Raw genomic sequence first — 23,582 nt, forward strand, 5'->3', positions numbered from 1 at the left:
GCCGCCGGGCCGAGCGCCGAGCGCGCTAGGCCCGGCGAGTCGAGCGGCCGATGGGCTCCGACGCCATTTTCCCGGAAGCCCGCGAGCGGCCCGCAGCAAGGAGCCCGGCCGCGGCAGGTGGGTCGGGGAAGCTGCGCGTTATCCGCCGTGGGGCCCGGCCGCGCCCCTGCGGGGCTGAGCCCCTCGCCGTGGCGCCGGGCCTGGCTGGGCTCGGGCCGGAGCCGCCCCTCCGGCCCCGCGCTAACGCCTCTCTCTGCCCCTCCCAGAGCCCCGCCGCCGCCGCCGCCGCCGCCGCCGGGATGTTCCACGGGATCCCCGCCGCTCCGGGCCTGGGAGGTGAGTCCGCCCCGGGGCTGGGCGGCCCCGGGCCTCTGGCCAGGCCAAGCGCCCGCTGGCCCCGGCCCCTGGCTAGGCGCCGCCCCAAGGCCCGGCCCTGCCGGAGCGGAGAACACGCGTGACGCTGGCTCGGCCCCCCAAGCGGCCTGGGGCCCGGCGCCGGCGTTGCGCGTCTGCGCTCGCCCTGCCTCCGCCGGGAGCCGGCTTCCTGCGGCCGCGGTCAGGGTTGTGCTCCGCGGCCCGCAGCAGCAGAGGTTGAGGGTGGCGAGTAGGAGCGGGGGAGTCCTGCTCTGGACCAGGCCTCCCGGGGACGGGGGGGGGGGGTTGTGGGACCCCCAGCGCTGGAGATTTTTCAGACCGGGCTGGAGAAACCCCTGTCGGGGATGGTCTCGGTGCAGGGGGCTGGGTTTGGTGACCTCTCGAGGCCGCTTGTAGCTCTGTGATGCTCCCCTTGTGGGCTGCTCCTGGTTCCCTGGCTTGGAGCAATGGAGGGTGGCCAGCAGGAGCTCTCAGGGGGCCTTCGCTGTACTGGAGCTGGTTGTAGGGTTCTTGGGTAGCAGCAGCTAGCGGGCTGAGGAGCTGCCGCACTGGGCCTTCGTAACACAGGGTGACCAGGAAGAAGTTTCATCGTGAGAATCGCCGGAAAGCCCTTGGGGCTACTGCTGTTCACCGGTTTCCCTCTCTTTCAGCCCCAGGGAATAAGCCGGAACTGTACGAGGTGAGTAGCACGGCTGTCATGTTCCCCCTCCTTGCTCTGTCTCTGGCATAGGAGGCAGAAAGACCTTCCAGCGTAAGCTGGGTTTGTGCTCTGCAAATGGAGGCACACCCCTCCATCCTGGGGCATCCAGGGACCCCAGGCTCCTGAGGACACGGGCAGCCCCTAATCTCCATCCTAGTAGGGGTTCTTCTGGAGCCTGTCTCCTCTGCCCCTTGGAGAGGATGCAGGAGGTTCCATATCTGTCAGCTGTGTCCCCGTCCCCTGTGCGTGGATTTCAGTTCAGAGGCTGTGACGTTGCCTGATGTGCTCTGTGTGTCTGCTGTCCTTGCAGGAGGTGAAGCTGTATAAGAATGCACGGGAGCGAGAAAAGTGAGTCCATCCCAAGTGGAATGGGTTTCCTGTGGGTCCCATCTACGCAGTTCTGTGTTGGCGTGTGTACCGGGAGTTCAAGCGGCTGTCTGCAGTGAGGTCCTTGCTCTGAAGATGCTGGGGCTTACGGTGCAGGGAGCTCTCTATTCTGGTGTCATAGAATATCAGGGTTGGAAGGGACCCCAGAAGGTCATCTAGTCCAACCCCCTGCTCAAAGCAGGACCAAGTCCCAGTTAAATCATCCCAGCCAGGGCTTTGTCAAGCCTGACCTTAAAAACCTCTAAGGAAGGAGATTCTACCACCTCCCTAGGTAACGCATTCCAGTGTTTCACCACCCTCTTAGTGAAAAAGTTTTTCCTAATATCCAATCTAAACCTCCCCCATTGCAACTTGAGACCATTACTCCTCGTTCTGTCATCTGCTACCATTGAGAACAGTCTAGAGCCATCCTCTTTGAAACCCCCTTTCAGGTAGTTGAAAGCAGCTATCAAATCCCCCCTCATTCTTCTCTTCTGCAGACTAAACAATCCCAGCTCCCTCAGCCTCTCCTCATAAGTCATGTGCTCTAGACCCCTAATCATTTTCGTTGCCCTTCGTTGTACTCTTTCCAATTTATCCACATCCTTCCTGTAGTGTGGGGCCCAAAACTGGACACAGTACTCCAGATGAGGCCTCACCAGTGTCGAATAGAGGGGAACGATCACGTCCCTCGATCTGCTCGCTATGCCCCTACTTATACATCCCAAAATGCCATTGGCCTTCTTGGCAATAAGGGCACACTGCTGACTCATATCCAGCTTCTCGTCCACTGTCACCCCTAGGTCCTTTTCCGCAGAACTGCTGCCGAGCCATTCGGTCCCTAGTCTGTAGCGGTGCATTGGATTCTTCCATCCTAAGTGCAGGACCCTGCATTTATCCTTATTGAACCTCATTAGATTTCTTTTGGCCCAATCCTCCAATTTGTCTAGGTCCTTCTGTATCCTATCCCTCCCCTCCAGCGTATCTACCACTCCTCCCAGTTTAGTATCATCCGCAAATTTGCTGAGAGTGCAATCCACACCATCCTCCAGATCATTTATGAAGATATTGAACAAAACGGGCCCCAGGACCGACCCCTGGGGCACTCCACTTGACACCGGCTGCCAACTAGACATGGAGCCATTGATCACTACCCGTTGAGCCCGACAATCTAGCCAGCTTTCTACCCACCTTATAGTGCATTCATCCAGCCCATACTTCCTTAACTTGCTGACAAGAATGCTGTGGGAGACCGTGTCAAAAGCTTTGCTAAAATCAAGGAACAATACATCCACTGCTTTCCCTTCATCCACAGAACCAGTAATCTCATCATAAAAGGCGATTAGATTAGTCAGACATGACCTTCCCTTGGTGAATCCATGCTGACTGTTCCTGATCACTTTCCTCTCCTCTAAGTGCTTCAGGATTGATTCTTTGAGGACCTGCTCCATGATTTTTCCAGGGACTGAGGTGAGGCTGACCGGCCTGTAGTTCCCAGGATCCTCCTTCTTCCCTTTTTTAAAGATGGGCACTACATTAGCCTTTTTCCAGTCATCCGGGACTTCCCCCGTTCGCCACGAGTTTTCAAAGATAATGGCCAAGGGCTCTGCAATCACAGCCGCCAATTCCTTCAGCACTCTCGGATGCAATTCGTCCGGCCCCATGGACTTGTGCACGTCCAGCTTTTCTAAATAGTCCCTAACCACCTCTATCTCTACAGAGGGCTGGCCATCTCTTCCCCGTTTTGTGTTGCCCAGCACAGCAGTCTGGGAGCTGACCTTGTTAGTGAAAACAGAGGCAAAAAAAGCATTGAGTACATTAGCTTTTTCCACATCCTCTGTCACTAGCTTGCCTCCCTCATTCAGTAAGGGGCCCACACTTTCCTTGGCTTTCTTCTTGTTGCCAACATACCTGAAGAAACCCTTCTTGTTACTCTTGACATCTCTTGCTAGCTGCAGCTCCAGGTGCGATTTGGCCCTCCTGATATCTTTCCTACATGCCCGAGCAATATTTTTATACTCTTCCCTGGTCATATGTCCAACCTTCCACTTCTTGTAAGCTTCTTTTTTATGTTTAAGATCCGCTAGGATTTCACCATTAAGCCAAGCTGGTCGCCTGCCATATTTACTATTCTTTCGACTCATCGGGATGGTTTGTCCCTGTAACCTCAACAGGGATTCCTTGAAATACAGCCAGCTCTCCTGGACTCCCTTCCCTTTCATGTTAGTCCCCCAGGGGATCCTGGCCATCTGTTCCCTGAGGGAGTCAAAGTCTGCTTTCCTGAAGTCCAGGGTCCGTATCCTGCTGCTTACCTTTCTTCCCTGCGTCAGGATCCTGAACTCAACCAACTCATGGTCACTGCCTCCCAGATTCCCATCCACTTTTGCTTCCCCCACTAATTCTACCCGGTTTGTGAGCAGCAGGTCAAGAAAAGCGCTCCCCCTAGTTGGCTCCCCTAGCACTTGCACCAGGAAATTGTCCCCTACGCTTTCCAAAAACTTCCTGGATTGTCTATGCACCGCTGTATTGTGTCCTGCCCCTGCCAAGCCAGAAAAGACCTGAGAGCCCTTTTGTCTTGTCTCTGCCATTGGCCAGCACAGGCTGCGTCCCAGGGAGAAGGAGTAGGTGGAAATGTCATCTCTGGAAAAAGCAAGTGGTCGCCCTTGGCCCTGAAGTGCAAGAGCCTTTGTGCCATTCCTGGGGGTGTGAGTGGGGGATCTGCGGGCTGTGTGCCCTCACAGGCTTTTGCTCTCTGGTTTCAGGTACGATAACATGGCTGAGCTGTTTGCGGTGGTGAAGACGATGCAGGCTCTGGAGAAAGCTTACATCAAGGACTGCGTCTCTCCCAACGAGTGAGTCCGGGCTCTGCTCTTATTTCCAGCCTGGACTCTCGTGGGGTGGCGGGGAGCGGAGCTGACGGGATTCCTCAGCAAGGATGTCTCCCATTATTGAGTGGAGCAGAGTGACTTCTGCTCCCCAAGACCCTGCCGACACGCTGCGGACGGGGCTCAGAAAATCATCAAAACAGCCAGTTAGGTCCCCTCACCTCATGCCCACCCCCACTTCCTGGGGCCAGGCAGTGTTGTTCCATCCAGAGCGGGCCTCCAGTCTAAGGCCTTGGGGCTCCACCCCTGCCCTGGGGGCTGTTACGCGGGTGAACTCATCTCCCCCTAAGGAAGTTGCTTGCTTATTTTATGTACTCAGCCTTGGTGTTCCCCTCCTGCTTGGCATCAGCAGCTCCGGCTGTTTGCAGCTGTTCTTACTCCATATCCTCTTCCCTGCCCCAGGTACACTGCAGCCTGCTCCCGGCTCCTAGTCCAGTACAAAGCTGCCTTCAAACAGGTGCAGGGTTCCGAGATCAGCTCCATCGATGAATTCTGCCGCAAGTTCCGGGTGAGTTAAGTTCTCCGGCACTCCAGCTTGTGGAAGCACTGAGACAGGAATCTCAGGGGAACCCCTAGAATGGAGGGACTGTGGTCCTAGATGTACCGCTGCTGCCTGGGTTAGACTCCACTCCCCAGAGGGGGAAGAGAGAAATCCTACATAGATTTCTTTATTCCAAGGGCAGAAGGGACCAGTGTGACCATCCCACCTGACCTCCTGTGTAAAACAGGCCAGAGACCTGCCCCCAAGTCATTCCCAGAGTAGAGCTGTTAGAAACACAGCCTGTCTGGATTTAAAAGCAGTCAGTGATGGAGGAATCCACCATGACCTGGACAAAATTGTTCCAGTGGTGAATTACTCTCAGCTGTTCGCCAGGGTTACAGAGAGAGGCTCCTGGCCCGGGGCAGTGAGTTCGCACACACACACACCCCCAGCTTACCGGCCCGGGCCCGCACTGAAGGCACTCTCCTTCCCCACCCCTGGGTTAGAACATGAGCATGGAACCCCCGTCCTGTGCTTGGAAGCTTTCTTAAGGAAATGTTGCTTGTTTGGGGGTTTTTATCCCTGTTGCCCTGCACCGAGCTTCCCCGGAGGTCACCGTGACTGACCTGTCTCCTGCAGCTCGACTGCCCGCTGGCCATGGAGAGGATCAAGGAGGATCGGCCAATCACCATAAAGGACGACAAGGGCAACCTGAACCGCTGCATTGCCGACATCGTCTCTGTACGTTCCTGCCCACGGCGAGGGGCTGTGTGTGTTGTTGTAATCCCTGTACCCAGTGCTTCTGGGACTCTGCCTGCGGGGCTGGCTAGCACTGTGTGTCTAGGCAGGCCGATTCTCAAGGGCATGGGTGGCGGGTGAAGTATCCCCTTGGGGAAGCTAGCCCCCTGCTCCACTTCTTACGGCCAAGGCCACATCTCCACTCACTGCTCTCAGCTCCCTGGCTGGGGTCGCTGAGAGCTTGGCCTCTCCACCCCCCTGGCCCGGGGTGAGGCTGAGAGCTCATCCCCAGGTTGGGTGGAGCTCTCAGCCTAGAGCTCTAAGCTCCTCCCCGTTCCACCCCTTCCATCTGCAACCCTGCCCATGGCCCTGTCCTGGTCCATCTCTCCCTCCCTCCACCCCCTGTGGGGACAGGCAGTGAGAGTTCCTCCAGCCCTGGGGCCATGTCTGGGGGAGATTTTTCCAAGGGCCCCAAATCCACTATTGTCCCCCTCCCGCTCCACCTTGGCAGGGAGAGGTTTGGGGAGATCTAGCCTCCATTATGAACTGCCCTTGCTCAGGGGGCTGTCCTAGGAGGGCTGGAGTTGTCAGGTGCCGTTCCCCTACTTCCCTGGGGTTCCAGGCCTTTGCTGAGGTGTCACTTCTCTCTTCCAGCTTTTCATCACGGTGATGGATAAACTGCGCCTGGAGATCCGAGCCATGGATGAGGTGAGATTGGGGGAGACAGCCAGGCTGAGTCCCTGAGAACTCTGCCAGGAGCCTGCACCCCGGCTGGCTTCCCAAGGCATCTTCTCCTTGGCCCAGGAGAGAGAAGGGGAACAGCCTGTAGGGCAATGGGCTGTGACTCTGGGCCACGCTAACTGCCATGGGAAGGGGGCATGGAGGCTTCCTTACTGGGATCAGCACTTGGCTGTGTGGAGAGATTCCCGCATGGAGTGAGGATTCTTTCTGCCCCATAGGGTGGGGTTTTCCCAGCCAGTCCTGGCGTGTGGGGCAGGAAAGGCTCAGGCTGTATGTGTTTGTGCCCCCAGATCCAGCCGGACCTGCGGGAGCTGATGGAGACAATGAACCGCATGAGCCACCTGCCCCCTGACTTTGAGGGGCGACAGAAAGTGAACCAGTGGTAAGTATGGCTCCCTGGGGGCCCCTCCTCTGTTGCTATCTCTGCTTGCTCAAGCAGGCAGGCAAAGGGGATGCGGGGGGCCTGACCCAGCTCCCCAGGCTGAGGTCTGGGCCTGCCTTGCCTCCCAGTGGGTCTTATGCAGAATGGGGAGGGCTGTTCCACCCACTGGGCTGAGGGCGGCTTGCAGGCAGGCCTGTTGGCAGAGTGCCTTTGGGGTGGAGGCTTGTGGTAAGATGAGCTTTGGCACCAACCTGCCATGTTTCTGATCAGGGTCTGTTTATCATCCTGCCCAGCTGGGGGTTGGGCAGGGGCCGGAGGAGCCCCAGGTTGATCCTGGCTCTCCCCGAGCTCAGCGCTGTAGAGGGATGAGTCTGTTTTATTCCCTGCCCCTCTCCCACTAGTGCAGCCCAGCCCCCTGTGCTCTCACCCCAGTCCCCTTGTTAAGAGCTTTCTTCCTGCCCTGGAGTGCGAGGAGTCTCAGGGCTGGATCCTCCCCCTGTCTCTTCCCTGGCAGGCTGCAGACGCTGAGTGGGATGTCTGCCTCGGATGAGCTGGATGACTCCCAAGTGCGCCAGATGCTGTTTGATTTGGAATCAGCCTACAACGCCTTCAACCGCTTCCTGCACTCCTGAGCCTGGCCCAGTGCCCCCCTGAACTGGTGTCTCCAGCTGCCCACCTCCTGGGAGCCCCTCCCCCTGTATAGCGCTCAGGCAGGGACCGACCGGCTCCGGGCAGAAGGTCATGGGTGGTGTGGAGTTTACTATGCTGTCTTCCCTTCCCCCAACTGTTGGGAGGGGTGTTGGCTGTAGCTGTCCTAGCATTAGCCCTTGGGGCTGAGTCTGTGTGAACAGCTCTCCTCCAGCTGGAGCCCACCTGGCCCTTGCTGCAGCTGGGCTGGGGGGGCAGCCCTGCAAGCAGGGGAGGAGAATTGTACAACCCTGCACTAATAAAGGCCCTCATACTGCAGCTCGTGTGTGGTGCGGTGCTGGGCTTGGAGGCAGGAGGTGTAGCTGGTGCACGTCTGACTCAGGCCCAGACAGTAGCCCAGATGCAGCTGGGCCCAGGCCGCTCAGCTGTCCAAAGCACTCCCAGGCACTAAGCTGGGCAGAGGCAGGGCTCGCTCCTGTTCCACTTCCCTGTCTGCAGGGGGAGGGAGAACCCTGCAAAGAGTAGGGAGCAGCACCCTGGCCAGCCTCAGATGGTGCTGCTCTGTCAGCAGATAAAGCAGCTGGCCTTGTGGAGGGGGGAAGAGGAGTCCTGCTACCAGAGATCTGTCAGGGAGCAGTAGGTTTCCAGGAGAGATCCACAACCACGTCTGTGTCACAGCTTGTGGGGAGAGTTGAGAGAAGAGCAGCTAAGGCCAGAGCTGGTGGAATGCAGCACTTTATTTACCATGGTTAACCGATGCCCCTGCGGCCATGAGCAGCAAGCCCTATGCTCCCAGGAAAGCACCGGACAGTCAATAAATAACCTGTAATGTCTGAACTAGCTCGAGTGGCCACTGGAAGGGTGGGGCCAGAGCCCCTACAGCCTGGGGAGGATGTGAATACCTCCCCCCTGCAGGACTGGATTACAGAAAGATTATTAGAGGACAAAATATTCCCACCCCCCAACCCACTCTGAGTCAAGCTCCAAGGGCAATGGAGGTGGGGACCCTTCTGCCCCAGGGCCTCAGTCAGTCTTTGACAGCTGGTTTCCCCAAGCAGTGACCTTCAGAACTTGCTTCAGGGCAGTTGCTGTGCCAGGAAAACACAAGCCACCCCCCACGTACGGCGGTTCTGTTACTCCAGCATGAAAGCGGCTGGGACTGTAAGTGATCTCTCGAGCAGAGCACTAGGAATTCCCACCATCGCTCTGAGCAGCACGGGCCAGTAACTTGCTGCCTCCTTTGGACACAGCAGAGGCTGTCGATCCAGAGCTGAGCAATCCCCATGGTGCGGACAGGTCTGGAGGCAGTTCCACTGATCGCAGCGTCCGGTATCCTGCCTCCTTTGGCTAAGATGGTACCAACGCTCCCTTCTCACCTTGCAGAGGTGCCAGGCGTGGCAAAGCTAAAGGGCCCTAGGCACCTGGAGATGGCAGGGTGAGCGCCAGCAGCCAGGGCAACGCACCCTCTCCCCATGGGCCAGGGCTGAGTGCAGAACAGCTGCTGGCAAAGGCCAGCCAGTGCTTACTTCCTCCTACCGCCAGATGCCCCCTCTGCCAATGGCCACGGCCTGTCAGGAGGGCCGAGCTCCAGTGTGCTCCCTCGCTGTGCATCCTCAGGGATGGCTGAGGAAGGCGTCAAGCAGGCCCAGAGGGATCTATACAGCAGTAGGAGGCAGGTCCCTTCACGCACTCTTGCAGAACAGCTTGTGGTGCCGAGTGACAGTGCACAGAGAGGTGCCCGTGGGGCCACGCCAGGACTCGCCCACACCCTGCTGGTCGCTTCTGCTCAGCTGCTGGCTGCAGAGTTGCAACTCGCGCACGTTGGCAGAGACCCGGGCCCACGTGGTGCTGTCCAATGGGCCTCGCACACTGCAGCCTGTGGGAAGGAAAGAAGCCATTGTGCCAGCGTAGGGAAAGGAATGTCAGGCTGGGTGATCCCCATGGTCCCTTCCTGCCTGAGCTCTTCCCGTGCCCAGCTATTCCAATCCTGGACCCCCCTTCCCACCTCAGCTGCTGTGTCTGTCTGACCTGCTCTCCTCTGCGCACCACCAAGAGAGGAGCAACTGGACTATACCAGCTGGTAGCTTTGCCACCCCCCAGGGGTAGGCAGGTCACTCCCCAGCTGCTGGACGCTCTGGGAATCCCCCAGGTAGGCAGGGAGATGCGCTCTGGAGCTAACTCCACCCCGGTCCTGGTGCTCACAGCCCCCTGCCCAGAGTCAGTCTCATGACAGGCACAGCAGGGACTGCATTTCTCCCCCCACCCCAGCACTTCTCTTAAGGCCAGGGACTGGGAAGCAGGACCCTTCACTAGACCCCTCAGTGATCTGGGGATCTCCAAGCCTTTTTCACCCTCACCTGCCAGGTTGAGCGAGCGGAGCCCCTGGTTCCTCTCCCCCAGGGCTGACAGCAGCATCCGCAAGCCCACAATGGTGATCCCGGGGTTTGCAGACAAATCCAGCGAGACTAAAGGTGGACACACCAGGAGGCACCTGGAACCAAGAGGGAAGAATTGAGTCAAACAGCCCCTGGCCTCACTCTTCCCACCCACAATCTTAGAAGATCAGGGTTGGAAGGGACCTCAGGAGGTATCTAGTCCAACCCTCTGCTCAAAGCAGGACCAACCCCAACTAAATCATCCCAGCCAGGGCTTTGTCAAGCCTGACCTTAAAAACCTCTAAGAAAGGAGATTCCACCACCTCCCTAGGTAACGCATTCCAGTGCTTCACCACCCTCCTAGTATCCAACCTAAACCTCCCCTACTGCAACTTGAGACCATTACTCCTTGTTCTATCATCTGCTACCACTGAGAACAGTCTCGATCCATCCTCTTTGGAACCTCCTTTCGGGTAATTGAAAGCAGCTATCAAATCCCCCCTCATTCTTCTCTTCCGCAGACTAAACAAGCCCAGTTCCCTCAGCCTCTCCTCATTAAGCATGTGCTCTAGCCCCCTCATCATTTTTGTTGCCCTCCACTGGGCTCTCTCCAATTTGTCCACATCCTTTCTGTAGTGGAGGGCCCAGAACTGGATGCAGTACTCCAGCTGTGACCTCACCAGTGCCGAATAGAGGGGAATAATCACTTCCCTCGATCTGCTGGCAATGCTCCTACTAATACAGCCCAATATGCCGTTAACCTTCTTGGCAACGAGGGCACGCTGCTAACTCATATCCAGCTTCTCGTCCACTGTAACCCCTAGGTCCTTTTCTGCAGAACTGCTGCCGAGCCATTCGGTCCCTAGTCTGTAGCGGTGCATGGGATTCTTCCGTCCTAAGTGCAGGACTCTGCACTTGTCCTTGTTGAACCTCATCAGATTTCTTTTGGCCCAATCCTCTCATTTGTCTAGGTCTCTCTGTATCCTATCCTTGCCCTCCAGCGTATCTACCTCTCCTCCCAGTTTAGTGTCATCTGCAAACTTGCTGAGGGTGCAATCCACGCCATCCTCCAGATCATTAATGAAAATGTTGAACAAAACCAGCCCTGGGACCAAGCTCTGGGGCACTCCGCTTGATACCTGCTGCCAACTAGACATTGAACAAAGCATTACGATACAGCAGCCCTACCCACTCTTGGCCCCCATCACCAAGTGATGGGCCCAGCAGCCAACAGGCGCTCGGCTCCTGCCCCCAGCAGGAGGAGATCCGGGGGGTCACTTCCAGGTAGGACCCAGCAGGATGAAGTTCAGGCTCCCAGTTCAGCTCCACATCACAGCCCCTCACAGTCAGCAGCACATCTATACCCCACAGCCATCTGCCCCCCCCCCCCCCAGCAAACCCCCTGGCCCAGAGATTCCAGCACTGCCCTTTACCTGGCCAGCTCCTCGACAGCCTCGTCACTCAGGTGGTTCCCGGACACAGTCAGGTGGGTGAGAGCACATCCCTCCTGGAAGGGAACAGAGGGGAACTGATCCCAAAGACACACCCCAGTTGAACGGGGCAGGGGCCAAACCCTGCTTTCAAGCCGGGGCCTGGAGCCGCTGAACGCCTAAGATTCCCCAGAGAACCTGGGAGAAGCAGAACCAGGAGCACCGGATGGTCACGCTCCCGAGGAAGGACCTTGTCTCTTTGCAGCGCAGGGGCTGAGGTCGCTGGCCGGAGCCATGTTCTTACCACGAGCAATGCTCCTGCAATTCCTGGAGCCAGTAAAGGGTTACAGCAGGATTCCCCCCGAGCTGCCCCTGCACCCAGCCTGGGGCCCATTACCTGCATCAGGTACCTGACCACCGAATCCATGAGAGGCTCCTCCAGCCGGGCAGCCACCGAGCCGATCTCCAGCTGGCTAAGGGTGGTGCAGGGCAGGCTCCTGAGCAGCAGCTCCAGGCCAGTGGAGCCCAGAGCATTGTGGGACACCACAAGGGTCTTCAGGTGCACGGCACCTGGGCCAGGGAGAGACAGCGAGATAACAAAAAGAAAAGGAGGACTTGTGGCACTTTAGAGACTAACAAATTTATTAGAGCATAAGCTTTCGTGAGCTACAGCTCACTTCATCGGATGCATTTGGTGGAAAAAACAGAGGAGAGATTTACACACACACACACACACACACACACACACACACACACCATGAAACAATGGGTTTATCCGATGAAGTGAGCTGTAGCTCACGAAAGCTTATGCTCTAATAAATTTGTTAGTCTCTAAGGTGCCACGGGTACTCCTTTTCTTTTTGCGAATACAGACTAACACGGCTGCTACTCTGAAACCAGCGAGATAACAGCGAGCCTGCAGCTGCCGGGGCAAGGGAAGGGAGTTGGGGAGCTCACCCGAAGCCCTGTCCGCAGCTGCGTAATGCAAAACTTATGTACCAGATAGGCCAGGACTGGGAGAGAACAACAGAGCGGGGAGCTGGGGGGCAGGGCTGAGAGGCATCGGCAGAGGTGGTGGAGCCCAGGGCTGGATTGCGGGGAGCTATGGGGCAGGACTGAGGGGCATCAGCAGAGCTGGGCTGGGACTGGACAGTGATCAGGACTCTCTCCATGAGCAGAGCCATACTCGTACCCCCAGCTGAGAGCTGTTCACCCTCCCCCCAGTCCCTCTGGGGACTTACGGGGGGTCCCTAGCCTAGAGATGCCTCTGCAATCGTGCACAAGGAGGCTAGCAGTGACCTCTGCCATGTGGCCAGTGCCCTTCCCTGCTCAGGGGCACACGTACCTTTCAGGCCATTGGCCAGCAGGAGGCGGTGGTGCTGCAGGAAAGCCCCAGTGAAGCCGCAGGCCTGCAGTCGGAGCGTGGTCAGGACGGGGCAGGCCTGAACCAGGCAGGCCAGCGCCTGGGAGCTGCTGTCTCCCAGGGGGTTCAGGCTGAGATCCAACTCTTCCAGGCTCTGCCAGGATGGGGGGCAGGAGTCAGCGCTGCTGGGTGGACAGGGGTCACCCCCAACCCTCTGGGGTCTGCCCCACACACCCAGTGCCAACAGACGGGCAGGGGGCTGCACCAACCTGATGGTGAGGGGCACGGGGGAGAAACAACAGGGGGAGCAGAGCCCCCCATGTGGGCCTCCTCCCCTAAGTGACCCCCAGTTCCTCCCCGCCAGAGCCCTAGGGGCAGACTCCCCGGCAGCAGGAGGAACGCAGTTTCCGCTTCCTAGATCCACGTCCTGCAGGACCAGTGCAGCACCTGGTACTGATCAGGGCAGCCCTGGGGCAGAGCCAGCTCTGGCCCTGGCAGGGGTCACTGGGGGCCCTTTGTGCCATCTCAGCTGGGGCACAACAGCCATAGCCTGGGAGGGCTCCCTGTGGAGCTCCAGGGAGGGCAGCTTGGGGGTCCCCAGCCCCTGCTTGTGGCTCTAGGGCTCAGGTGTGAGGCCAGGGCCCCTTCTACACCTGGGCTGGATGCACCACGCACTCCCTGCCCAGTCTTTGTGGGCGGGGGGGGGGGGGGGAGGATGCTGGACATGCCCCCAGCCCTACCTGAAAGGCCGTCTGGGCAGGTAGCCCTGCTGCCAGCGTGCGGAGCCCCTCGGCCCCGAGCTGGTTGGCTGACAGGTCGAGGAGGGTCAGGCCAGGCATGGTGCCCAGCGTGGCCAGCAGCTCAGTGGCCAGGCCGTTGGCCAGGCCGTTTCCAGCCAGCCGCAGCTGCCGGATGGAGGTCTGGAGCTTGAGGGCACGCAGGAGTGGGGTGAGGTGGGGCTGGCGCAGTGAGAGGCCGCAGGCGCTGAACGAGGGGCCCGACTCCTGCAGCTCCATGATCTTCAGCAGCAGCCAGTGCTCGCCTGCAACGCAGAGACAGGGCAGGTGAGGGCAGGTCGCCTCAGGCCTGCTGGGGCCCCAGAGGACCCAAACTTCTGCTGAGGGTCCCTGACGGGGGAGGCTGGAGCCACAGCCAGGGGGAGAGCACCCCCAGCGCCGCACGGAGGTCGGCCGCGACCAACGGCCCCTCATGCTGAACCCAGCTCCCTGGGGCTCCAGAGCGCCGAGTCCCTTCAGTAGGTTCTGAACTGGCCTTTCTCTGGCACGTCGCACGGCTGTGGGGCTGGAGATCTGCCTCCAACCTCCTTCCACAGCTGGAGCCAGAGGCCCAGAGACTGAGACACTTGCCCAAGACCCCACAGGGAGGCTGTTGCAGAGCAGGGTCCCAATCCCAGGCTGGCGCCCTGACCCCAGGACTGTCCTTCCCACTCTACCCCCCAGAATGTGATCCCACACACAGGGGGCAGGGGTTGCTCTGACCACCCCAGGGCCCTACAAAACCCAGCAAGACCTGGATCCCTCTGGGCCCGATGGTTCCGGTGCCCACCCAGAGCAGGGCCAGCAAGGTCCCCCAGGCAGCCTCTTACCCACAGCCAGGCTGCGACAGGCCTTCCTGTACCGGTCGGCGAGCGGGGGCAGGTCCCAGGACTGCACCTCTGCAAACACCTGCAAGGGAGAGGAAAGTCCCATTGGCACAGGATGGGCACTGAACCTAGGCGTCCGGACTCCCAGTCCTCTGCACCAAGCAGCAGGGGCCCGGACGCCACGGTGACAGGCCCCACTATGACCCCCCTTGGCGGCCTGCGGGGAGCTACGTGGGCTCGACCCAGGAGGTGCCCACGCTGGCTCGGAGGCCCCCCACTCACCTCCTCGTTGCTCTGCAGCACGTCCACGATGAGATCCTGGGGCGCCAGCAGCGCCCCCTCTTTCTTGAGGGTGAGCTGCGGCAGCAGGCCACACGTCTGGTAATGGCGCTGGGCCGCCTGCTCTCCCAGCCACGCCACCGGGCGGCTCTCGCTGGTGCTGCAAGGGATGGGAGGGGCTGAGGCAGAGCGTCCCCTACAGGCCACCGGTCACCTCAGCCGGAACGCGGCCCCGCCCCACCCCGCGCCCCTCACCCGTGGCTGTGAGGGGGATCACGTCCTACTCAGCACGGTGTTACCCCGAGCACCTGACCCCCTTGGCCAACCCCTCGCCCAGGGGGATGGGCCCCAGCAGCTGCCTAGGAGCCAGACCCCTCAGAGGGTGCTGCTAATGCTGCTTCACACCTGATCTGGAGGGGGCAGGACGCCACCCGCCCCCCCTGCCCCAGGCGGCCTGGGGTGGAGGTCCAGGGGCACTGGGCCACACCGGCAGGAAGGCCACGAGCCGGCTCTCACCTGTGGGGCACGGGGATAAGGAAGACGTTGTCCTGGACCCGGACCCGCACTCGAATGGGGGGCGGCCGAGCGGGGGCTGCAGACAGCGAAGGGAGCTGGGGACAGGAGAATGGAGTCAAGGACACAGGACACCCCAAGGGTACCCCACTCCTCCCCACTGTGAGCCTGACACCCCCAGCGCCTCACCTGCGGGGCCTCTCCACTACCTCTTACACCATTGGCTCGGCTGCTGTCCGTGGGCCTCAGGCCGGCGGGGGTGACAGCGGTCTCTGGGGCCCCCAGGGCGCAGCCTCCGCGGGATCGGCCCAGCACTGTTCTGTCCACAATCTGAGTGAGGCGGCTCTGCCGGGCCCTCCTCCTTTGGGGGGGGGGCCGCCTGCCGTCACTCTCGGGCCCTGTGGCGTCTCCAGAGTCCGAGCCCGACTCCCCCTGGCCCCAGCGGCTCCTCTTGCGGGGCTCGCGGCTCGCCCTCAGGTCACGCTCCAGCCAGTCGTCCCCCACGTACTCGTCTGCTGGGATCAGGGCTGGCCTCGCAGGGGTCTCGGACGGCACCGGCTCTGTGCCCAGGCAGGACTGGGCACTGCCCACGCTACGGATGGCCGCTTCATACTCCGCCTGGATACTGCCATGGGTGGGCAGCTCAGGCTCCTCCTGCACCAGGAACCCCGGCGTCCGGCAATCCTCCCTCTGGCCCAGGAGCCGCTGCCTCTTCTTGACGGGCCGGAGTGGGGTCATGCAGTCGTCCTGCTCGGCCCTGTGCTCCGACCCCTTCCCACCATGCTGACTGGGGAGCCCGCAGGGCGGCAGGGGCTCCTTGGAGGGGCCCCCGCTCCGGGGCTGTGTGGCCGGAGCAGAGGGGCGCAGTGTTAGAGGCTCCGAGAGCTCAGCATCAAACAGCTGGCTGTGCAGAACGTCCCGGGGGAGCGGGGCTGCCTCAGGTGCTGTGGGGGAGACAAGAGGCCCCATGAGCTGGGCCCAAGGCCCCCAGATCCAGGGCCAAACACCCCGAGAGCAAGGGGCTGCGGAGCATAGCGGGGAGACGGGGAGGGGGAGAGGCAGCCCCTGGTACCAGGCTAGACGTGCTCCCCAGGACGATAGGGGCCTCCAGCCCACTCCCTGCTCATCAGCGCCTCCTGCCAGTGGGTCTGGGAGCTGCACTGAGGGCTCAGCAGAGAAGCCGGGGCACCAGGTGAAAAAGAAAGAGCAAGCTGGGGCCCAGGCCCACCCAATGCTGCCCCCTCGGAGACGCCCCTCAGCTTCACTCCCTGACCAGCCTGGCCTCACCTCGCCCTGCCACGGCCTCCCTGAGCAGCTGCTCCATGGCTCGGCAGTGCCGGCGCGTCTCCTGGTCCAGGTCCTTGCCGTACATCCTCACCCACTCCTGGAGGGTGCCCAGTGGGCTCAGGCCCTGCGTGGGGCGAGACATAGGCCATGGGCACCACTGCAGGCAGGGCCTCAGGGCGACACTGCTGCCATCCTGGCCCCAGGAGCCAGGGTACTGCCCCCACACATATACCCTGCAGCTAGGCGAGGTGTGCCCAGCCCAGCCCCTGCCCTCACCTTGGCATTCCTCAGCACTGCCGACGCACCCCTCTGGAGCAGCAGCTCCGCCACCTCGAAGTGGCCGCAGTTGAGGGCGTCGTGCAGGGGGGTGATCCCCTCACAGCCGGGGCCCCCGGGGTCATCGATGGAGGCGCCACGCTCCAGCAGCAGCCGGACGATCTCTGGGCACAGGAGCCAGCAGTTAGTTCCAGGTAGCGGTGACACAGCCCCTCTGGCTCCCTGCCCCAGACTCCACTGCCCCCCCTCACTCACCCAGGTGCCCATGGTTGCAGGCCTCATGCAGGGGGGTCCAGCCGCAGTAATCCCGCGGGTTCAGAGGGTGACCCTAGCACCAGGAAGGAAGAGACATGAAAACAGGCATGGGGGTTACGTTGAAGCCGGGAGTCCTGATGGGGAGAGCTATGAAACCCCTTCCCCCAATGCACCTGCCCATCCCCCAGGACCACCCACTAATCCCAGCGCTTCCATTGCCAGCGGGATCCCTTCAGCCCTTGCTAAAAAGTGCCCACTGCTGGTGTGGAGAAAGTAAATCAGGAAGTGTTATTTACTCCTTCTCATAACACAAGAACAAGGGGTCACCAAATGAAATTAATAGGTAGCAGGTTCAAAACAAGAAAGCATTTTTTCACGCAACGCAGTGTCAACCTGTGGAACTCCTTGCCAGAGGATGTTGTGAAGGCCAAGACTATAATGGGGTTCAAAAGGGAGCTACATAGATTCATGGAGGACAGGTGCATCAATGGCTATTAGCCAGAATGCGCAGGGATGGTGTCCCTAGCCTCTGTTTGCCAGAAGCTGGGAACAGGCGACGGGATGAATCACTTGATGATTCTGTTCATTCCCTCTGGGGCACCTGGCATTGGCCACTGTCAGAGGACAGGATACTGGGCTAGACAGACCTTTGATCTGACCCAGTATGGCCATTTTTGACCAGGTGTGTTTGCGTCAGGGAAGCCTGGCTGTTTAAAAATAGCCAGAGCCTCGCGAACCAGCTGAGCAGCGGGGACAGCAGAGCAGCTCACAGCAGGAGTTTGCCTGGGAGTTCGCCTGGAGTGAGCCCAGTGAGGCTTACATCTTGCCAACGTCTCTGAGGAAGCTCATAGTAGGTAGGTGATATGGAAGGGGGGGGTTCAGCTGTTGTGACCTGCACTGGATGTGCCATGTTTGTCTTTCTTCCACAGGACAGAAGCGACTTTGTCTGTACAAAGTGCAAGCTGGTCTCCATATTGGAAGAGAAGATTGAAGGTCTGGAGCAACAGGTAACGACCCTGCGTTGTATACGAGAGACTGAGGATTTTCTGGACCAAACTCAGGATAGCCTTCTAGGGGCACAAAGCTCTAAAGATATAGAGCAGGTTGCACAGAGGAGCCAAGAGGCCAGTGAAGAAGCTTGGCAACATGTGACCTCCAGAAGAGGTAAGCGGAATGTCCGGGTTCCAGTAACACAGACACAGGTAACTAACCGCTTTCATGTTCTCTCCACAGGTACCAATGCGGAGAGTGGACCAGATGATATGTCTGGGGGGAGAAAGCAGAAGGAGACTCCGCTGGTTGGGAGGCATGAGATGCGATGTCCTGAGGTTGGGGGTTCCACGACCACCACTCCCAAGAGGAGAAGGCGGGTGGTGGTGGTCGGGGACTCTCTCCTCCGGGGGACTGAGTCATCTATCTGCCGCCCTGACCGGGAAAACCGAGAAGTCTGCTGCTTGCCAGGGGCTAAGATTCGTGATGTGACGGAGAGACTGCCGAGACTCATCAAGCCCTCGGATCCCTACCCCTTCCTGCTTCTCCACGTGGGCACCAATGATACTGCCAAGAATGACCTTGAGCGGATCACTGCGGACTACGTGGCTCTGGGAAGAAGGATAAAGGAGTTGGAGGCGCAAGTGGTGTTCTCGTCCATCCTCCCCGTGGAAGGAAAAGGCCTGGGTAGGGACCGTCGAATCGTGGAGGTCAACGAATGGCTACGCAGGTGGTGTCGGAGAGAAGGCTTTGGATTCTTTGACCATGGGATGGTGTTCCATGAAGGAGGAGTGCTGGGCAGAGACGGGCTCCATCTTACGAAGAGAGGGAAGAACATCTTTGCCAGCAGGCTGGCTAACCTAGTGAGGAGGGCTTTAAACTAGGTTCACCGGGGGAAGGAGACCAAAGCCCTGAGGTAAGTGGGAAAGCGGGATACCGGGAGGAAGCACAGGCAGGAATGTCTGTGAGGGGAGGGCTCCTGCCTCATACTGGGAATGAGGGGCGATCAACAGGTTATCTCAAGTGCTTATATACAAATGCACAAAGCCTTGGAAACAAGCAGGGAGAACTGGAGGTCCTGGTGATGTCAAGGAATTATGACGTGATTGGAATAACAGAGACTTGGTGGGATAACTCACATGACTGGAGTACAGTCATGGATGGTTATAAACTGTTCAGGAAGAACGAGGAGTAATGGTCTCAAGTTGCAATGGGGGAGGTTTAGATTGGATATTAGGAAAAACTTTTTCACTAAGAGGGTGGTGAAACACTGGAATGCGTTACCTAGGGAGGTGGTAGAATCTCCTTCCTTAGAGGTTTTTAAGGTCAGGCTTGACAAAGCCCTGGCTGGGATGATTTAACTGGGACTTGGTCCTGCTTTGAGCAGGGGGTTGGACTAGATGACCTTCTGGGGTCCCTTCCAACCCTGATATTCTATGACAGGCAGGGCAGAAAAGGTGGGGGAGTAGCACTGTATGTAAGGGAGCAGTATGACTGCTCAGAGCTCCGGTACGAAACTGTGGAAAAACCTGAGTGTCTCTGGATTAAGTTTAGAAGTGTGTGCAACAAGAGTGATGTCATGGTGGGAGTCTGCTATAGACCACCGGACCAGGGGGATGAGGTGGATGAGGCTTTCTTCCGGCAACTCACGGAAGCTACTAGATCGCATGCCCTGATTCTCATGGGTGACTTTAATTTTCCTGATATCTGCTGGGAGAGCAATACAGCGGTGCATAGACAATCCAGGAAGTTTTTGGAAAGCGTAGGGGACAATTTCCTGGTGCAAGTGCTAGGGGAGCCAACTAGGGGGAGCGCTTTTCTTGACCTGCTGCTCACAAACCGGGTAGAATTAGTGGGGGAAGCAAAAGTGGATGGGAATCTGGGAGGCAGTGACCATGAGTTGGTTGAGTTCAGGATCCTGACGCAGGGAAGAAAGGTAAGCAGCAGGATACGGACCCTGGACTTCAGGAAAGCAGACTTTGACTCCCTCAGGGAACAGATGGCCAGGATCCCCTGGGGGACTAACATGAAAGGGAAGGGAGTCCAGGAGAGCTGGCTGTATTTCAAGGAATCCCTGTTGAGGTTACAGGGACAAACCATCCCGATGAGTCGAAAGAATAGTAAATATGGCAGGCGACCAGCTTGGCTTAATGGTGAAATCCTAGCGGATCTTAAACATAAAAAAGAAGCTTACAAGAAGTGGAAGGTTGGACATATGACCAGGGAAGAGTATAAAAATATTGCTCGGGCATGTAGGAAAGATATCAGGAGGGCCAAATCGCACCTGGAGCTGCAGCTAGCAAGAGATGTCAAGAGTAACAAGAAGGGTTTCTTCAGGTATGTTGGCAACAAGAAGAAAGCCAAGGAAAGTGTGGGCCCCTTACTGAATGAGGGAGGCAAGCTAGTGACAGAGGATGTGGAAAAAGCTAATGTACTCAATGCTTTTTTTGCCTCTGTTTTCACTAACAAGGTCAGCTCCCAGACTGCTGTGCTGGGCATCACAAAATGGGGAAGAGATGGCCAGCCCTCTGTAGAGATAGAGGTGGTTAGGGACTATTTAGAAAAGCTGGACGTGCACAAGTCCATGGGGCCGGACGAATTGCATCCGAGAGTGCTGAGGGAATTGGCGGCTGTGATTGCAGAGCCCTTGGCCATTATCTTTGAAAACTCGTGGCGAACGGGGGAAGTCCCGGATGACTGGAAAAAGGCTAATGTAGTGCCCATCTTTAAAAAAGGGAAGAAGGAGGATCCTGGGAACTACAGGCCGGTCAGCCTCACCTCAGTCCCTGGAAAAATCATGGAGCAGGTCCTCAAAGAATCAATCCTGAAGCACTTAGAGGAGAGGAAAGTGATCAGGAACAGTCAGCATGGATTCACCAAGGGAAGGTCATGCCTGACTAATCTAATCGCCTTTTATGATGAGATTACTGGTTCTGTGGATGAAGGGAAAGCAGCGGATGTATTGTTTCTTGACTTTAGCAAAGCTTTTGACACGGTCTCCCACAGCATTCTTGTCAGCAAGTTAAGGAAGTATGGGCTGGATGAATGCACTATAAGGTGGGTAGAAAGCTGGCTAGATTGTCGGGCTCAACGGGTAGTGATCAATGGCTCCATGTCTAGTTGGCAGCCGGTGTCAAGTGGAGTGCCCCAGGGGTCGGTCCTGGGGCCCGTTTTGTTCAATATCTTCATAAATGATCTGGAGGATGGTGTGGATTGCACTCTCAGCAAATTTGCGGATGATACTAAACTGGGAGGAGTGGTAGATACGCTGGAGGGGAGGGATAGGATACAGAAGGACCTAGACAAATTGGAAGATTGGGCCAAAAGAAATCTAATGAGGTTCAATAAGGATAAGTGCAGGGTCCTGCACTTAGGATGGAAGAATCCAATGCACCGCTACAGACTAGGGACCGAATGGCTCGGCAGCAGTTCTGCGGAAAAGGACCTAGGGGTGACAGTGGACGAGAAGCTGGATATGAGTCAGCAGTGTGCCCTTGTTGCCAAGAAGGCCAATGGCATTTTGGGATGTATAAGTAGGGGCATAGCGAGCAGATCGAGGGACGTGATCGTTCCCCTCTATTCGACACTGGTGAGGCCTCATCTGGAGTACTGTGTCCAGTTTTGGGCCCCACACTACAAGAAGGATGTGGATAAATTGGAAAGAGTACAGCGAAGGGCAACAAAAATGATTAGGGGTCTAGAGCACATGACTTATGAGGAGAGGCTGAGGGAGCTGGGATTGTTCAGTCTGCAGAAGAGAAGAATGAGGGGGGATTTGATAGCTGCTTTCAACTACCTGAAAGGGGGTTTCAAAGAGGATGGCTCTAGACTGTTCTCAATGGTAGCAGATGACAGAACGAGGAGTAATGGTCTCAAGTTGCAATGGGGGAGGTTTAGATTGGATATTAGGAAAAACTTTTTCACTAAGAGGGTGGTGAAACACTGGAATGCGTTACCTAGGGAGGTGGTAGAATCTCCTTCCTTAGAGGTTTTTAAGGTCAGGCTTGACAAAGCCCTGGCTGGGATGATTTAACTGGGACTTGGTCCTGCTTTGAGCAGGGGGTTGGACTAGATGACCTTCTGGGGTCCCTTCCAACCCTGATATTCTATGATTCTATGATTCTTATGTTCTGATGAAGGAGCTCTGCAGTGTCAGCCAGCTCTCCAGCCACCCGCACCGCCCCAGAAGCTGCGGGGCGACAGGGAAGGGGCCCGGTGCCTGAGAGCCGGGGACCGTCTCCTACCTGCTCCAGGAAGAACTGGACCCGGCGCAGGTTCCCATCGATGCAGGCTCGGTGCAGTGGGGTCTCGCCTCGGTCGTTCCGCCGGTTCCACTGCAGGGGCATGGGGGGGTGAGGGAAGCACCAGGATCAGAACTGCCCAGGGGGCCCCAGATCAGATCCCCATAGTCTCCAACCTCCACGCAGCCCCGCCCGCACCTGCGATCCAGCCCTTGCCCAGGCTCAGCCCGGCCCCCGATTACTCGCCGGGGGTGAGAACGCTGCGCCCAGGCCCTGGGCTCACCTTGGTGATCCTGCGCCGGCCGGGCACGCTCTTGTTGTAGCCATCCAGGTCGTCTTCCTCCCCATCTGGAACACACAGGCCCAGGTGAGGTACCGCTGCGCTGGGTGGGGGGAGCGCCGGAGCCAGGGGAGCTGGCTACAATACAGCCCCCTACCCTGCAGACATGGGGCCCCACATGCCAGGCAAGGCACATAAGAAGCTACAGCCCCACCCACCACATTCCCGCCGCGCTCACCTGCCAGGACTCGACTCCAGGGTCCCCGGGACCCCCCCTGCCTGCTTGTTCCCTGCCCCCTCTCCCCCCCACTCACCGCTCTCAGACAGCTCCAGGTCGCTCTCCTCCAGGGGCTCACTGTTCTCCAGCTCCTCCTCGTCACTGTCCCCGGCTGCGCTCCAGCCCTGCGAGCGGCACAGGCTCTGCAGCCTGGCCAGCGTGTCGGGGGCCTCGGGGCACCCCCATTTCTGCTGAATGGGGTGAAGGTGCCGCAGGATTTGCCGCTGGGGGAAGAAGGGAGATGGGCTGATCACCCTGCCCCAGAAGGGGGCCAGGGGAGAAGGCAGGAGCCCTGGCTGGGAGTGGGACACTCCCGGGTCCCCCAGCCCTGGCACAGCCCAGCTGGGGGACGCTGCAGTGAGCGGGGATGAGGCACCGGCCATCGGGGCAACGCCCAGACCCCCCAGCCCTGGCATGGCCAAGCAGGCAGGGCATGGGTGAGGCGGGAGGGATGCTGGCTAGGTGGGGCTCCCCACGAGTCTAGTCTGAGCTGCACTGGTCGCATTTCAGCTCAGGGTCCCAGCAACCCACGTCCTTCCCTCCACCCACCCCCCAGGGCTTCTGCAGTGCTGAGTACAGCTGGGTACAGCCTGGGCTCCCGGGCGAAGCGAGAAGAAGTGTCCCCTGGCAGGTGGGCTAAATGGAGTCTTCCTGGGCACATGCCAGCGAGGAGCGGGGGCAGCCAGGAGGGGCTGCGTATTGGATGGGGGGGGGGATGTCAGGAAGGGGCCGGAAAGTGATACATTCAGCAGCAGGCCCCAGCAGTGAGGTCTAGTGGTTAGGACAGGGGACTGGAAGGCAGCACTCCTGGGTTCCATTCCCAGCTCAGTCCTAGGCTTGCGGGACCTTGAGAGGGGCACTGCCAGCTGCCCAGCTCAGAGCCCCCGCCCCGGTCACCTGCAGCCTGGGCTCCCCGGCCCGCTCCGCACACTGCAGCGCGCTCTGGAAGCAGGACTCCAGCGCCTCGTAGCCTTCGCTGGCCTCCTCCCTGGCCAGGGCGATGTTCAGCCAGGTCTTCCCCTCCTGGGGCGCAGAGACAACAGGTCAGGGGCTGGGCTCAGCCCGCCGGCCACCAGTGCAGCCCCCCCACTCCTCCC

At 58.8% G+C, this 23,582-nt stretch overlaps 2 protein-coding genes across 10 annotated transcripts in view; one reads left to right on the plus strand and one right to left on the minus strand.

The window, feature by feature from the left end:
* Positions 1 to 8,406, plus strand: VPS28 (VPS28 subunit of ESCRT-I). Of its 4 annotated transcripts, XM_043509876.1 has the most exons (11): positions 1 to 117; positions 267 to 336; positions 1,026 to 1,054; positions 1,386 to 1,423; positions 4,204 to 4,293; positions 4,729 to 4,834; positions 5,447 to 5,548; positions 6,200 to 6,253; positions 6,577 to 6,668; positions 7,815 to 7,915; positions 7,967 to 8,406. In XM_043509876.1, exons 2-11 carry the CDS (start codon positions 300 to 302, stop codon positions 8,143 to 8,145), a joined length of 828 nt encoding a protein of 275 aa, XP_043365811.1. In that variant the 5' UTR covers positions 1 to 117; positions 267 to 299; the 3' UTR covers positions 8,146 to 8,406. The 4 variants fall into 4 exon arrangements, with proteins under 4 accessions (XP_043365811.1, XP_038249479.1, XP_043365810.1 ...); XM_038393551.2 differs by lacking the exons at positions 7,815 to 7,915; positions 7,967 to 8,406 and adding an exon at positions 7,183 to 7,634 and having other exon boundaries at positions 18 to 117; XM_043509875.1 differs by lacking the exon at positions 267 to 336 and having other exon boundaries at positions 36 to 117.
* Positions 8,036 to 23,582, minus strand: part of TONSL (tonsoku like, DNA repair protein) — a 25,341-nt gene continuing 9,794 nt past the window's right edge. For 2 of the 6 annotated variants that reach the window (XM_038393531.2, XM_038393533.2), the window contains 17 exons: positions 23,383 to 23,508; positions 22,523 to 22,709; positions 22,212 to 22,276; positions 21,932 to 22,021; positions 16,698 to 16,770; positions 16,443 to 16,606; positions 16,167 to 16,290; positions 15,069 to 15,823; positions 14,883 to 14,977; positions 14,370 to 14,526; positions 14,091 to 14,169; positions 13,225 to 13,526; positions 12,467 to 12,638; positions 11,519 to 11,691; positions 11,125 to 11,198; positions 9,674 to 9,807; positions 8,036 to 9,192 (listed from right to left, as the gene is read on the minus strand). In XM_038393531.2, the coding sequence (XP_038249459.1) occupies positions 8,999 to 9,192; positions 9,674 to 9,807; positions 11,125 to 11,198; positions 11,519 to 11,691; positions 12,467 to 12,638; positions 13,225 to 13,526; positions 14,091 to 14,169; positions 14,370 to 14,526; positions 14,883 to 14,977; positions 15,069 to 15,823; positions 16,167 to 16,290; positions 16,443 to 16,606; positions 16,698 to 16,770; positions 21,932 to 22,021; positions 22,212 to 22,276; positions 22,523 to 22,709; positions 23,383 to 23,508 (2,964 nt within the window). In that variant the 3' untranslated portion in view covers positions 8,036 to 8,998. Of the gene's footprint in view, positions 9,193 to 9,673; positions 9,808 to 11,124; positions 11,199 to 11,518; positions 11,692 to 12,466; positions 12,639 to 13,224; positions 13,527 to 14,090; positions 14,170 to 14,369; positions 14,527 to 14,882; positions 14,978 to 15,068; positions 15,824 to 16,166; positions 16,291 to 16,442; positions 16,607 to 16,697; positions 16,771 to 21,931; positions 22,022 to 22,211; positions 22,277 to 22,522; positions 22,710 to 23,382; positions 23,509 to 23,582 lie in introns of those variants that run through there. The other 4 variants (XM_043509873.1, XM_043509874.1, XR_006279551.1 and 1 more) reach the window with 4 other exon arrangements.

Source organism: Dermochelys coriacea, chromosome 2 (assembly GCF_009764565.3).
Source record: "Dermochelys coriacea isolate rDerCor1 chromosome 2, rDerCor1.pri.v4, whole genome shotgun sequence".
Taxonomy (NCBI): domain Eukaryota; kingdom Metazoa; phylum Chordata; order Testudines; family Dermochelyidae; genus Dermochelys; species Dermochelys coriacea.

Bases quoted from the DNA above. Each gene is read 5' to 3' on its own strand.
- VPS28 (XM_043509875.1), top strand. From the start codon at position 51: ATGGGCTCCGACGCCATTTTCCCGGAAGCCCGCGAGCGGCCCGCAGCA. The intron at 118-1,025 runs GTGGGTCGGGGA...CCTCTCTTTCAG, and splicing joins AAGGAGCCCGGCCGCGGCAG to CCCCAGGGAATAAGCCGGAA. The intron at 1,055-1,385 runs GTGAGTAGCACG...CTGTCCTTGCAG, and splicing joins ATAAGCCGGAACTGTACGAG to GAGGTGAAGCTGTATAAGAA.